We start from the raw sequence: 14013 nt of genomic DNA, 5'->3' as shown, positions 1-14013 counted from the left end.
TTCCGAGCGGTCATTAGACACTGGTTGGAATGATATACTCATTTACTAAGTCATCTAGTCCACCCTTATGACACTTACTTAAAATCGAGTCCTTTGAGTTGGGCATGATGCTATTGAGTCTATTGGCCTATAAGCGGCTGAAGCAGTATCCACACAACCAGCATCTATAAGACTAATCCTCTCGAGTCTCGAATATCACAATAAGTGAGTAAGACTCTTTCAGTAAATCATTCTCATACATATAGCCTAAGGATCAAACATTCAACTAAATGTTTAAGAAATCCAGCTATTTATCAATTATGGTCGAACTTGTTGGCAATTCATTATTGTTTTTTTTGTGAGTTTAGGTTATCGCCGACAGTCGTGACTAATCTTCTTGTTGTGGGTCCTTGCTCTAAGCCGTCAATGGCCGACCACAAAAATGCACTTCATTTTCATGAGTGTGATTTAAACCTCTAATTTCATGGTTAATGAATGAAGTAAACTAACAATTGTGCTACTCTAATACCTAATCTGATTCTTGTTTTTAATCAGAAAATGTTTACGCGTTACTGATGCCATAGTAGATATATTTTCTTTTTAACCTTTCATTTTTTAACGTGGCATAACATATATTAAATCATAACCGGCATAGAAGCCAAAAGATCTGCCTGTAAAAGGCTACATAAACTCGGGGGACCCTCCTCCACCCAAACAGTATTTGAAAGGGTAGAGGCGTTCCGAGCCATAAAATCAGCACAAGTATTGCCCTGTCTATGAGTAAAAGTAAACTCAATACAATCAAACAAACGAACAAAAGCCTTACAATCCTGAAGCAAAGAAAATAAAGGAGAATGACCAACACCCTTCTTCCAAGCATGGAAAAGCTGAAGATAATCAGTCTCAAACTGCACCCTCCTGAATCCTAACTGTGAAGAAAGCTCCATGGCCCAACGGAGACAAAACGCCTCTGCCATCGTGGCTGAAGTAGCAGCCGTCGGGTAGTGTGAAGCCGCCGCCAAGATCTCGCCATCCTCGTCCCTAGCCATCATACCGAAACCAGCAAGAAAATCACCACCAAGAGAGGCATCCACATTAATTTTAGGCTTAATACATCAGAAGGCCCCTGTAATTGTAAAGGGAATGAAATCCAGGGCCTGAAATTTTTTTGCATCAAATTGGGTCCCTAGGAAACTTTTTTTAATTCAATTAAAGTCAAATGCTGTCAGATCTCAATTTTGTCCTAGTCATCAATTACATGTGACTTTTATAATTTTTTTTAATTAAAAATAATAATAATAATAATTTTTAATTCCAACTCAATTATTTAATCAGGAAAAAAAAATTTAAAAACTAAAAAAACCTAATTTAATAATCCTTAACTAAACAATCTAATAATCTAAATAATAAAATAACCTAATAATCTAATTATAACCAATCCTAATTAAACCCTTTCATCCCCAAATTGAACCCAATTACAAATCTTCCTCATCTCCAAATTGAACCCAGACAAGAAACTCAACTCTCCTTCCTCCTCCATCACCAAGAACAACAACCAGTCAACCATGGATTCCAAATCCCCAAGAAACAACAACCATCACCACCACCTTCTCCCATCACCTCGCAGCTCAAGCAGCAGCAGCAACACCAGCAACAATGCAAGCTGACACCCCATACCCGACTACCTTCATCGGAAACCCATCTCTGTGACAGAGGAAGAGAGAGAGAGAGAGAGGTTTGGTGTGGCCGCGCCCAACAACACAATGCTGGAGCAGTGCTTAGGATCTCGCCGCCTCCGCCAGCTGCAGCGCGCCTCGCGCCGCGGCTTCCTCACCTTCCTCTGCCTCTTCCTCACTGTCATCGTGCTTCGCGGCACCATCGGAGTCGGCAAGTTCGGAACCCCCGAGCACGACCTCGACGAGATCCGCCACCGCGTCGAGCCTCACCGCGTCCTTGAGGAAGTTCAACCCGAAAACAATGACCCCAACAGCTACGCCACCTTCGACATCTCCAAGATCCTTGTTGATGAAGTCGGCGGCGACGACGAAAAGCGCGATCCCAACGCGCCCTACACTTTCGACACCAAGATCTCTAACTGGGACCAACAGCGCGCGCGGTGGCTCCAGGACCACCCCGATTACCCGAATCTCATACGACCCAACAAGTCGCGTGTTCTTTTGGTTACCGGGTCTTCACCCAAACTGTGTGAGAATCTGGTTGGGGATCATTACCTGTTGAAATCGATTAAGAACAAGGTTGATTACTGCAGGCAAGTCGTCCAGATGCTCACCGGATCCACCGAGACCGTCAAGCAAGCCTCCTCTGAATTCCTCGCCAGCGCCGCCAAGCCCAACAAATCGCACCACCACAGCGCTGTTGCGTTTCTTGTTTCAAAGCCTCCATCAGAATTTTCTTCCTCTCTCAGAGCTTCAATCTGGGTTTTTTTCCTCAGTAGCATTACAGGGTAGGGGAAAGGGACACGAGGGGTTTTTGGTTCAATTGAATTTTGATTAGGAGAAAGTGGAGGAGGAAGGTTCCAAAAGATGATTAGGTTTTTTTATATTAGATTTTGTTAGGTTAGGTTTTTTTATATGAGAAGGAGAGGGTATTTTATTAGATTAGGTTTTTTTTAATTAGATTTAGGTTTTTATTAAGTTTTTATTAAGTTTTTATTTATGCTTTAATATATGAGTTGGATTTAAAAAATTAAGTTTTAGAATTTTTCAATTAAAAAAAATTTAAAATGCCACGTGGAAAAGCTGAGTAGGTTAAAATTGAAGTCACTTCAGCATCAGACACACTTTGTCCTTAATTGAATTAAAAAAAATTTCCTAGGGACCCAATTTGATGTAAAAATATTTCAGGCCCTGAATTTGATTCCCTTTACAATTTCAGGGGTCTTCTGATGTATTAAGCCTTAATTTTAATCATCCCAGCTGCTGGTCTCAACCATTTTGCAACCACAGACCGCTCCATCTGACTCCCATGCGTCGCTAGCTGTGAAGGGGACTCCATCGCTGCAAAACGAGACAGCACCGTAGCACAACCAGGTTCACGGAGCTCGAAAAGAACCTTGTTCCGACCCTCCCACAAGCAATAGATCATGCACTGAACTTCTGCAATGCACCAGCCATCCTTGTCACACAGCACCGCAGCCATGAAGTCCATGAAGGTCGATGTACGAGCATCTGTGCGCACACCCAGGCTCACAAACCAGCAACCTCGCGCAACAGGACAGTGGATAAAAAGATGATCAATGCTCTCCTCCTCATGGCCACACACCGGGCAACTAGGATCCAAGTCCATTCCTCTACGACGCAAACAAAGCCTAGTGGGCACCGCTCCAACACACACACGCCATGCCACCTCCTTAACCCGAGGAAGGGATGGAGCTTTCCAGAATTTCCGCCAAAGAGTCGTGTAACACCCCGATTTCCAGGTGTCACTTTAGTAACCAAAAATAATCTTTACGCGGAAAACAGGTAATTTTTTTTTTCGTTTTCTTTCCTTTAAATCAAAACGATAAAGAAGTAAAGACAAAACTCAACTACTAAACTAACCAATATACATCAAATATAAACATGTACAGCCTCAGCTGCACTTCCACGCCCCACACACTCGCAGTGACTCCAAAGTAGTGTGCCCGTAGGCAAATATTTACAGATCCAGAAGTGTGAGTGAGAAAAAGTATAATTACAAACCACCAGGAGAAAGTCGGCCTCAAAATGGCCTAAGCAAAGACCCCTATGGTCCGACTGACTCACTGTGATCCCTCCGTAAGAGAACCACACAAAAAGCCATGCATCGGGAACCTACCCTGTCCCAAAAGCAAAACGAATCAGAGCTATTACAGTAACAACCAACTCCAAAAGACTCTAACCACCCATACCCCACACTACTATCATCGACCCTCCCTCGATCAGGCATGAAGTCCGGGTCCTCGTCGAAAGCTTCAGTAATAGTCGTTCCGCTCCGGGTCTTTCCCGCACAACGAATCATCACGAACCGGCTGACAGACGCCTGGCAGCAGGCCGACCGCCCAAACACAAACATACAAACAAAGCCAAGGCGCTAGGGTCAACTTACAGAATACAATAGATATACAATCAACTTGTGATAAAGGGGATATATATATATGTTGTATATATATACATATAAGTTATGTATTGCCTACTCTAAGGTATATACATAGCATGTTCTCGAATCTCCTACACAGTTCAATCATTAATACCTAACGATGTTCATCAACATCAAATCATCATAATCTCAACATATGAAGTTAGGTGATAAGGTTAGTCAAACAATGTATCGTCCTCCCAACACACACGTATCCAACTAAACCAATGTTCCCTGTCGTTGCCCTAGGGTAAACGACGATGAAATCTCACGCTTCCATGAAGTCTCACGCTTCAATGGGGTCTTACGCTTTCACGAAGTCTCACGCTTCAGTGAAATCTCACACATTCACGAAGTCTCACGCTTCAGTGAAGTTTCGCGCCTTCACGAAGTCTCACGCTTCAGTGAAGTTGCACGCCTCCGCAAAGTCTCCCGCTTCAGCAAAGGTGTACGCCTCCGCAAAGTCTCCCGTTTCAGCGAAGGTTCCCGTCTCCACGAGGTCTCCCGCCTCAGTGAAGTTTCTGCTTTCACGAAGTCTCACGCCTCAGTGAAGCTTACTCACTTTCACGAAGTCTCACGCTTCAGTGAAGTTCCATGCTTTCACGAAGTCTCACGCCTCAGTGAAGCTTCCCGTTCTTCACTATGGATGGACCATTCCCGTTATCCATCCTGGATGAACCATTCTCGTTATTCATCCTTGGTGAACCATTCCCGTTATTCACCATATGATATGCACAGGTGAACCATTCCCGTTATTCACCCGATTGATGCAATATGGTTAGCCAAACAACGAATCGCCCTTACCACGGAAGTGTTTAGCTCACAACCCAATCCCAACAAAACCATGAGTTAGTGTCGGTCAATACAACACAACTCCCACCACAAAACCCACAAACAAAGCCCAGAGTCTGTGCCGGTCAATACAGCACGACTCGAACAACACTCCCAAGAGTACTAGAGTACTCGGTGACTTTCAATCATCACCATAGCTCACCTTAGTGGCTTTCCCCAATTCCAAAACTCTCCAAACCCACAACAAAAGCCGACTTTTCCCCGTCTTTCGTAAATATTTTCCCCTTTAGTTCTCCTATGATTATTCGTTTAGTAAAAACGTTTCGAATTGAATTAGTCAAGTTATGAGTTTACTTCTCAAAGTCTAAGTCTCCCAGAGTCTCTAGTTTTCGAAATTCTAATCATTCTAAGTTTTCCAAAAACCCTCCAAAAGAAGTTTCCCGGGGAAAGTCTAAGTATTCAAACGAATCCCAACAAATGGCTAAGCCTCAAACCCCTCGTTTGGACTTGCCTAGGGTTGTTCATCCAACCCGAAATGTCAAAGATCACCAGATCAATGAATCTCCACTCCGAAGTCGCGTCAAAACGCTCAATCCAACACAACATCAACATCATAAGTTATGAAAACATTCATAACAATAAACCATCATCATCATCAATATCATAGCAAAGCATAAGTCGAATTTATCGACGCCTATTATGAAATCATAGCTAATATATATGTAAGTTGCCCTAACCTCGAGCTGTTCCAGCTTCGCAAACAAAGTTCTCCTCAAACAATTGCTCTGAGTCTTCCAAAGTTCCCTCAACTGAACCTCGGAGAAAAACAAAGCAGAATCCAAACAAAATCGATTAGTTCGATCGCAAAACAATACATAAACGATAGACAAAGCATTAAAGCTTCAGAATAGGACAATCAGGTACGAAAAGACAAGTTTTCGAAACCGAAAAACTCCCCCCTAAAGGAAATAGTCCACGGCCTCAAAGGAAAAAGGGCTTCGTCTCTTTTTCTTTGATCAAATAAATTCACAAGGTAGTTTTAGGGTAAAACTAAGGCAAAGAAACTGTCAGAACAATTTTCGGACAATCGGGCCGAAATACGACTTCGCAGGGGCATTTTGGTCCAAAATAAAGGCTCAAAACTTCAAAGTTATCCGTTCTGAAAACAGATTTGACAGCAACGATCCTCATGACATCCGTGACAACAAATCCTAAAGGCACGAAGTCAGATTATAGCTTTACGACAATAAAGTTTCGAAATGTGAGACAAAAAGGGTTTTGAATCAATTTTTCAGATCCTGGACAACTGAATCGCAATCAGAGTTTACTGACAGAGGTTTTAGACTCAGGGGAACATAAGGAACATAACCCAAGCGAGAAATCAGAGAAATCGGACAATTTTAGAAAAAGCTCAAAACTTAGAGCACAGAAACGACTTTAGAAACGCAACAGAAACAACAATCAGAGGTAGGAATCGTGTTAGTTACCTCGATACCTAGAAGTAGGGACGAACTGCACGAAGATTGGTCAAGATTTCGCGAAAATCTCTCTCCCCCAAGCTCCCCTCAATCTCGCGGCCAACAAGGAAGAAATGAAGAGAAATTTTGCTTTTTCGCCTATTTATAGGCGGGTGAAATCCCGGGAAAATGAAAATTTCGCGATTCCGATTTTTGCAGCACGTTCACCAAGGAATTCTAAGAGAGATTCTGGCGTCAGAAATCCAGAACTCAAAACAAATATCTATGATATGGGAAAAACGATATCGAAAATCTCAAAAGCGGTGTAAGTTAAATCTGTCCCGAAAAACTACTTTTTGCTGTGATCGCCGGACGACAAAACTTCCTTCTGAAGAAAGATTGGAAACGTCGAAACAAATCTGGCAGCGCGGACGGAATCTTCGTTAGAAGTCCCGAATAGAAAAAGTCTTCATCCATTGCTCGAAAATAGGGTTTCGAAGCAAAGAAATTAGCGTCGGCGGACATCCGAAAAGTGAAACCTATCGTGCGTACAGTCCAGAGTTCCGAAATGAAACGCTGGTCGATGGAAAAATAAAGAGAAACTTTAAATTTTCCGAGAGTTCGAAATCTCACTCAAAACGTTGCTTTAAGAGCGAAATAACCTATTCTGGACACGCTCGCCATAAGGCAGGTGTGCAGACGACTCGCACTAGCTCCGAAAGAAACAACGCCACATTCCTCGAGCAATTCCTGAACTTTCTTTTTCATTAATCTTTCTCAAATATCAAACTCCTGTCACGCTTACACTGATTCCACGCGTGAGTCGGAAATTAACTTGTTCCGAAAATTCGGGTCTTACAAGTCGCATCAAAACCAGGTTCAGCCGAGGTGGATGATGAAGGAGAAGCTTGGCTAGCTACGTTTTGTAAAAAAACATAGCCAGAGCTCACTGTATAGCACCCATATGAAGTTCCACCCCAAAAAAGTAAATCTTCCGTTGCATGCACCGGTAAGGGGGCAACCAAGATCCGCAATGCAGTATTTGGACAGAAAGTCCATTCCACCAATTCCTTATTCCAAGAGCCACCACCTGGCTGGATAAGGTCAGCTACAAATTTCAAACTAAGTTCCTCCACCACATCTTGCCTGCAATTAATTGGAGGGCCATGCGGGAGCCAATTGTCATCCCAAATACGAACATTCAATCCATTACCAATACGCCACATGCTTCCTTTCATAGCCAACTCTGATGTTTTTTGAATACTAGTCCACGCATAACTCGGACGGTAACCTTTCTTGGCTCCATTCATGCTACCTGCTGGAAAATATAAAGCCTTAAAAACTCTACCAAGGAGAGAATTCGGATAGTTTTGTATCCTCCACCAATTCTTTGCCACTAGGGCCAAATTAAAAGATTTAAAATTTCTAAAGTCGAGACCCCCATTATCTTTGGGCCGGCAAAGAGTTTTCCAATTAATCCAATGCATACCCCGGCGGGTTACATCACCACCCCAATAAAAGCGAGAAATCATACATTCAATCTCATGACAAAGGCCATCTGGTAAGACAAAGCAAGACATTACATATGATGGGATTTCTTGAGCCACAGCTTTAACTAGCACTTCACGACCCGCTCTGGACAAGGTGCGCTCCTTCCACCCCTTATGTTTCTTACACACTCGTTCTTTCACAAATTGGAAAATTTGATTTTTAGACTTACCAATGATAGTTGGTAGCCCCAAGTACTTATCATAACTTTCTACTGCCTTTACACCCAAAAGTTGTTGTAGCTCATAATAACGGTTATCTGGCACATTTCGGCTAACTGAAAGCATGGACTTGTCCAAATTAATCACATGCCCAGAAGCTCGTTCATAGGTTGCAAGAATGGTTTTGATACATTCTGCTTCCTGAATCGAAGCCCGGGAAAAAAGAACACTATCATCTGCAAACAAAAGGTGTGAGATAACAGGAGCAGATCTTGCAATCTTAATACCATGTAAAGTAGAAACTGAGATAGCACGCTGAATCAAAGCTGAGAAAGCTTCACCACATAAAATAAATAAGTAAGGAGAGAGAGGGTCTCCTTGTCGCAAACCTCGATGAGGGCTCACTGTGTTAACACACGACATGATAAGCTCAACCGAATTTAAAGGAAACCCCATATGGGTTAGAATACCTCTTAAAAAGGGCCACTCCACACGATCATAGGCTTTGGACATGTCTAGCTTGAGAGTCATCATTCCATTCCTTCCTGTGATACGCTTCTTCATGTAGTGGAAGCATTCAAAAGCAAGTAACGCATTATCTGTTATTAGTCTCCCAGGAACAAAAGCACTTTGAGCTTCGCAAATCAAATCATTCAGAATTAGTTTCAACCGATTAGCAATCGTTTTGGTAATTAATTTGAAAATAACATTGCAGAGGCTAACCTTATATTAACCTTTAATGTTAGTAATTACTCAAAAAGATTGAATACTTCCTTGTCATTTTTATGCGTTACTGATGGCATAGTACTCCCTCCGTCCCCTATTATAAGTCACTTTTTGTGAGTTTTTTTTGTCACGAAATATAAGTCACTTTACAATATCTATGCAACATTAATTCTTTTTCTCCATGTTTACCCTTGTAGCATTTATTGAAATTTCCTACTTTCCAATATTTTTCTTTATTTTCAAGGCCACTTTCATTTATATCTACTCAAAAAAATTTCAAAACTTAGTTTTTATTGGTGAGAGGAGGTTTTCAAGATAGTGAAACATTAATATAGAGAGAGAGGTATATGAGATTAATTGAATTGATAGACTTTTAAATGGGGTTAATTTAGGAAAAAAGATACAAATCTATTGCAACTAACTATTTCTAAGTTCTAACTACTTTTCTTAATCCTAGAGAATTAGGTAAAAGTGACTTATAATAAGGGACGAACGGAGTATTAATTTACATATCAATCATATCTTTTAAGAGCACACCACTTAAATGTCACACTTCCTTGTCATTTTTGGACTTTGGAGACAATCCATAAACAAACAATTGAACCAGGCTGGCCTAATACGCGGAGTCTCAACGTGGGAGACTTTGACCACAATATGTTTGGAATGAATTATTTAATTTTAATTTTAGTGTATTTATAATCGCAACTAACTCATTTCTACACACCACTAAACGCGTAGATCAATTGTCACGGAGTTGTTTTAACTAAATATCTTAAATTCGAGCCTCTATGAATTGAAGTTGCGTTAAATACTTGATAAATTTTTTTTCTCATAGTTGTTGTACCCGACGTGAAATTGCAAAACTAATTTAACAAAAAAAAAAACAAAACCATTTTCCACCTATGCATTTTAATTTGTTTTCTGTTCTAAAATAACTGCCGAGAATCTTACTATATCACTGAAGGCCATTGGGTAATTTTCTTTGAAACTATGAAAGAAAGTATAAAAGGAGAATTACAAAAGAGGAAGAGCTTTCTATTTTCCGTCATTTTCCCGAGAAAATAGAACCAAACGGTGCTCGGAATTCAGGAACACAAACAACACAATCAGACAGATCCACAGAATTGCACCAACGCAAAATCCCCATTGCCCTGTTCTTCAATCTCCCTCCTAATTCTTCATCACTTCCATTAATTCTCTGTTCTCATACCACACTCACCAATCTCAAAAAAATAATTCAAATTTCTCGTTGTGAGTTCCAATCTGAATCGATTTCTGGGAAAAAAAATTAACACCCAGGTGAATTCTCACGAAAATCTGAAATGGGTTTGCGCTATTGATTCGACAGATGCAGATGGAAAGGGATAAATGGAATGAGCCTAACAATGGGTGTTACGACAAGTTTTTGTTTGATTCTGATCGAGAGACACCGAGTAGAGAGCGTAGCCCCACGATGCCTTCTTCGTCTGTGTCTTCATCTCCTCCCAGATATGGCTACATCGAGCACCCTGTATCCAAATTGGACACCTTGGTTGGCATCGCAATCAAGTATGGTGTTGAGGTACTATTTTTTGTTTTGTTTTTTCATTCAATATAAATATACATTTCTATTTGCTATAGATTAGCTTGATTTTAAATTCGCAATCGTTTAGTAAGTTATGATAGCTTAAGTGGTAAGAGCTGAGAGACATATCTGTTGGGGAGGTTCAAGGGTCAATTCCGGGGATGTAATTTATCTTTCTGATGTACCATAAATAATAATGTGTACGAATTTGTGCCATGGGTGATTTTCCCTAGTTTCCTCTTGTTGGGAATTTGATGCATGTTGTTTTTGACGTGACACATTTGGTGGGTGCAGTGCAGGTTCTTTCTGATATGATATCATTTTGAAACGTTTTGGTTGTAAACGTAACCATTCTTTGTAAAGGAACAAAAAGTAACTGGCAGGAAATCTAGGAAAAAGTAAGAGAAACATACATATAATATAGAATAATTTTAGGTGAAAAGTGTTTTTTTGTTGTTGTTTTGAAACGGTTTTGATGTTCTTGTGACATTTTTCTTTATTCTCAAGTGGTGTTTTGTTTGTCTTTTGTCTGAGTGTTTGCTAATGTGTGTGGAAAGCATTGGCGAAATCGCATATCCTTCAAACCGCGTAAAACATAAGCTACTTAGAGTAGCTTTTGGAGTGCGTAGGCTATTTTGCCTATTTTCAACGCCGAAGTAAATACGCACTCCGTGGAAACCTTTATGTTAATATCATTGTAGGGGATTTGACTCATCTAAAGTTAGTGAATTACTTTCAAAGAGTAAAGTAAGTTATTACAACCATTGGCTTGAGAAATCAGCTGTTGAGGTTATAATCATATACTTGCACTTATATAACAAGTTATGATGTTCTTTAAATTTCAACAGTTAATTTTTTAATTTATGTTGGGATGGTTAAAGTGACTATCTCAGTTTAAATGAGCTTAAAATCCCATTGTTGGAGACTCCTCTCCTTTGCCAGTTTTGAAATGAAGAAGATATTGTGCTATGTTTCTCAAGTTATATTCTGTTTTCAATTTCTGTTGTATGATGAAGAAGGATTCCTTCAGCTCATTTTGGTTTGTGAAATTGTAGGTTGCTGACGTCAAAAAGATGAATAGCCTTGTTACAGACCATCAGATGTTTGCGCTCAAGATTCTCCATATTCCATTACCTGGAAGGCACCCTCCATCCCCTTGTTTATCAAATGGTTCCAGTACACCAGGGTATGTTCTTAATTGTTGGGTTAAGGAAAAGCGCTGAATAAAAGCAGATAGGTCTTATCCTTTTTAGGTTTGCTTATTGAAATATTTGGAAAAATATATTCAATGAAACAAAAGGGCTGTGGACGGGTTGGTTCTGCAGGAATTTTTGGTTTGCATACCTTAATTTGGAACTTCCATTGGATGTTTAATACCTATACACTTTAAAATACCTGGCTAAGTTCTTTATTTGCCCTTCATTTATGTATATATGTTTGGCGCATGCTTGTAGAGACCAACAAGAATATGAGGTGAAGGTGATAAGCTGAGAATGTATCTAGAATGAAATTCTATGCTGTAATTTTTCTAAAGAAATAAATAGATTCAAGTAGCAGGTTTTTTATTGCATCTACTGTCGGTGCAAAATCCTTTTACACTACGATTAAACAAGATCGTGCAGCATCAGGATAGAAATTAGGTTTTTAGCTTATAGTGAAGGCTTTTGGACAGTTGTTTATGTAGTTGACAACCTGATGCAACTGGTATCCTCTGGGTCCTTTTGAAACTATTTTTATAATCTGTCATTTGTCTTAAATTTCTTACCAAATAGCTAGATTGCTAACAGGTTAGACGGTAAATACGAACAAGATATGTGTCAAAATTTCATAAACTTGTAAAAAAAAATATATGCCAAAAAAGGTTTATATGATTCCTTATTAATGATGGTTTTCAATACATAATTTCTCTAATATCATTTCTTTTGAGGATTTCTTTCCTATTTGCATTTAAAAACTGATTGCCATGAATGTTTTCCTTTCAGACATGGTGACTCCGATCACAGTTCACCTGATCGCGCGCACCGTGACCTGCTTGAATCATTCCAATCCCTGAGAGTGAAGCCTTCTGAGCGGAAGGTCTCCGCGAAGGTCTCCCCAGCCATGAGCTCATTACAGGGTTACTATGGACTTAAAGGGACCACTAGTTCCTCAGAAAACGGTCCATCATCCAGGAATTCTCCCATGTCTGAACGACCCCTGAGTCATCACCGTAAATCCAAAAGTTTGGTCAATGTAATTTTGGAAGAGATTATGGAAAAGTCTGATATTTCACTCGCAGAAGGTAACTCCAATAACTGGAATGACAAACTTGTTCAGAGGCGTGAGAAATCTGTAGCCGACTTTACCAGGATACCAGAGTTGCTTTTGAAGGAGGATAATGGCAGCAGTGGTGGTCTTCCATCAAGAACAGGAAAGGGATTAGCTCTGAGACAGAAGGCAGCTAGCCGAACTGCGGTTGCAACTGATTCTGAATCAAGTGGTTTAAATCCGGGGCCATTAGGCTTGGGAGATGCTTTTCCATCTGATGGTTCATCTGGTGTAAGGAAATCATCAAGTACATCTTGTTTACATGATCAGGATAATAGTGGCTGCTCCTCGTCCATTTGGCCGGCCTCGATGTGGAGTTTGAAACCAGATTTACAGGCCCGTTCAACTGCTGGAAAACCAATCTTTGATGGCTTGCCCAAGCCAATATCTGGTCGAAGAAATAAAGCTGCACTTGATTAATACACAATAATTTATCAAAACAGTTTTGAACTTTTGATCCTTTTTGGGAGGTAATGGAATACCATAGCCTGTATATCTATCCTTTTTGGTCCAATGGGTAGTTTGCAGAAGTTAAACAAGGTAGAAGGAAATGGGGGAAAAAATCAAATATCACATTTTCTCTATCAATAGGAGGAATGTCTGCAGAAAATACTTACAATTTATTTTTAGTAAAAGTTGTTTTGGCTCCCAATGGTCTTCTGAAGAATATTGGACTGAAAGGGGACCATATTCCTCTACCTTGTCATTGACCTATTTTTTGTATAGTCAGTCATAATGATATTTTTGTGGACTTGGGCAACTACAGTGACTGCCAAAGTGCTCTGAATGAAACAAGCTTCTCGTATTGGATATGTACATTATGATTACTTTACTATAGACATCCTAAATGAGAAATCGGTTCATAGGTCACACAAGAAGTTCCTTCTACTATTTGTGCTTGTTAAACTTCGGTTCAAGATTCCAAGCAAATCCTATGCTGGTATCAAGTTTGCCCAAAGGAAAAATACATCCTTTTATCGAACGGACTTTTAGCATTTTTAGCATGTTTGGATCTGTTAGCATTTTTAGTATGTTTGAATCTGTTTCAATTTATCAAAATCAATTATGAAATTCAGAAGATACTTGTTCTCCTTAGCAGTGAGATAGGTAAGAAAGGTGGCCGTAATGTAATAAATGAAAGGTCCCTTTTTTCAATTAATGACCTCCCGTTTTATAGTGAGGTGAGTGATCCGAATTTTAATTCTAGCCTAATTGGACTCTTGGGCCTCATAAATCCTTACCCCAAGAGTCTTACAAGAGAACGCTCTAAGTCTAAAACCTAAGGGGTTCGTCCTTACCCCAATAATAAGGGTCAAGTCGCCTTGTCCTAACTATGCTCGCCCTTTAATGGGGAGGCTCCGAT

The 14013-nt window shown here is 40.2% G+C and overlaps 1 protein-coding gene across 1 annotated transcript; it reads left to right on the top strand.

The window, feature by feature from the left end:
* Nucleotides 1-9789: 9789 nt before the first annotated feature.
* On the top strand, nucleotides 9790-13632 carry LOC130737489 (uncharacterized). The gene is made up of 3 exons (XM_057589272.1): nucleotides 9790-10340; nucleotides 11399-11529; nucleotides 12326-13632. The coding sequence occupies exons 1-3, from the start codon at nucleotides 10128-10130 to the stop codon at nucleotides 13068-13070; spliced, it is 1089 nt and encodes a 362-aa protein (XP_057445255.1). The 5' UTR covers nucleotides 9790-10127; the 3' UTR covers nucleotides 13071-13632.
* Nucleotides 13633-14013: the final 381 nt, after the last annotated feature.

The sequence above is a fragment of the Lotus japonicus genome, chromosome 2 (assembly GCF_012489685.1).
Source record: "Lotus japonicus ecotype B-129 chromosome 2, LjGifu_v1.2".
NCBI classification, from domain to species: Eukaryota; Viridiplantae; Streptophyta; class Magnoliopsida; order Fabales; family Fabaceae; genus Lotus; species Lotus japonicus.
The sequence above is the reverse complement of the archived record's forward strand: the minus strand, read 5'-3'. Positions and strand labels throughout refer to the sequence as shown.

What these genes read in the sequence shown, in the direction of transcription:
- LOC130737489 (XM_057589272.1), top strand. Translation starts at nt 10,128, where the DNA reads ATGCAGATGGAAAGGGATAAATGGAATGAGCCTAACAATGGGTGTTAC. An exon ending in CAATCAAGTATGGTGTTGAG is followed by an intron (nt 10,341 to 11,398) that starts GTACTATTTTTT and finishes GTGAAATTGTAG; the next exon opens with GTTGCTGACGTCAAAAAGAT. An exon ending in AATGGTTCCAGTACACCAGG is followed by an intron (nt 11,530 to 12,325) that starts GTATGTTCTTAA and finishes TTTTCCTTTCAG; the next exon opens with ACATGGTGACTCCGATCACA.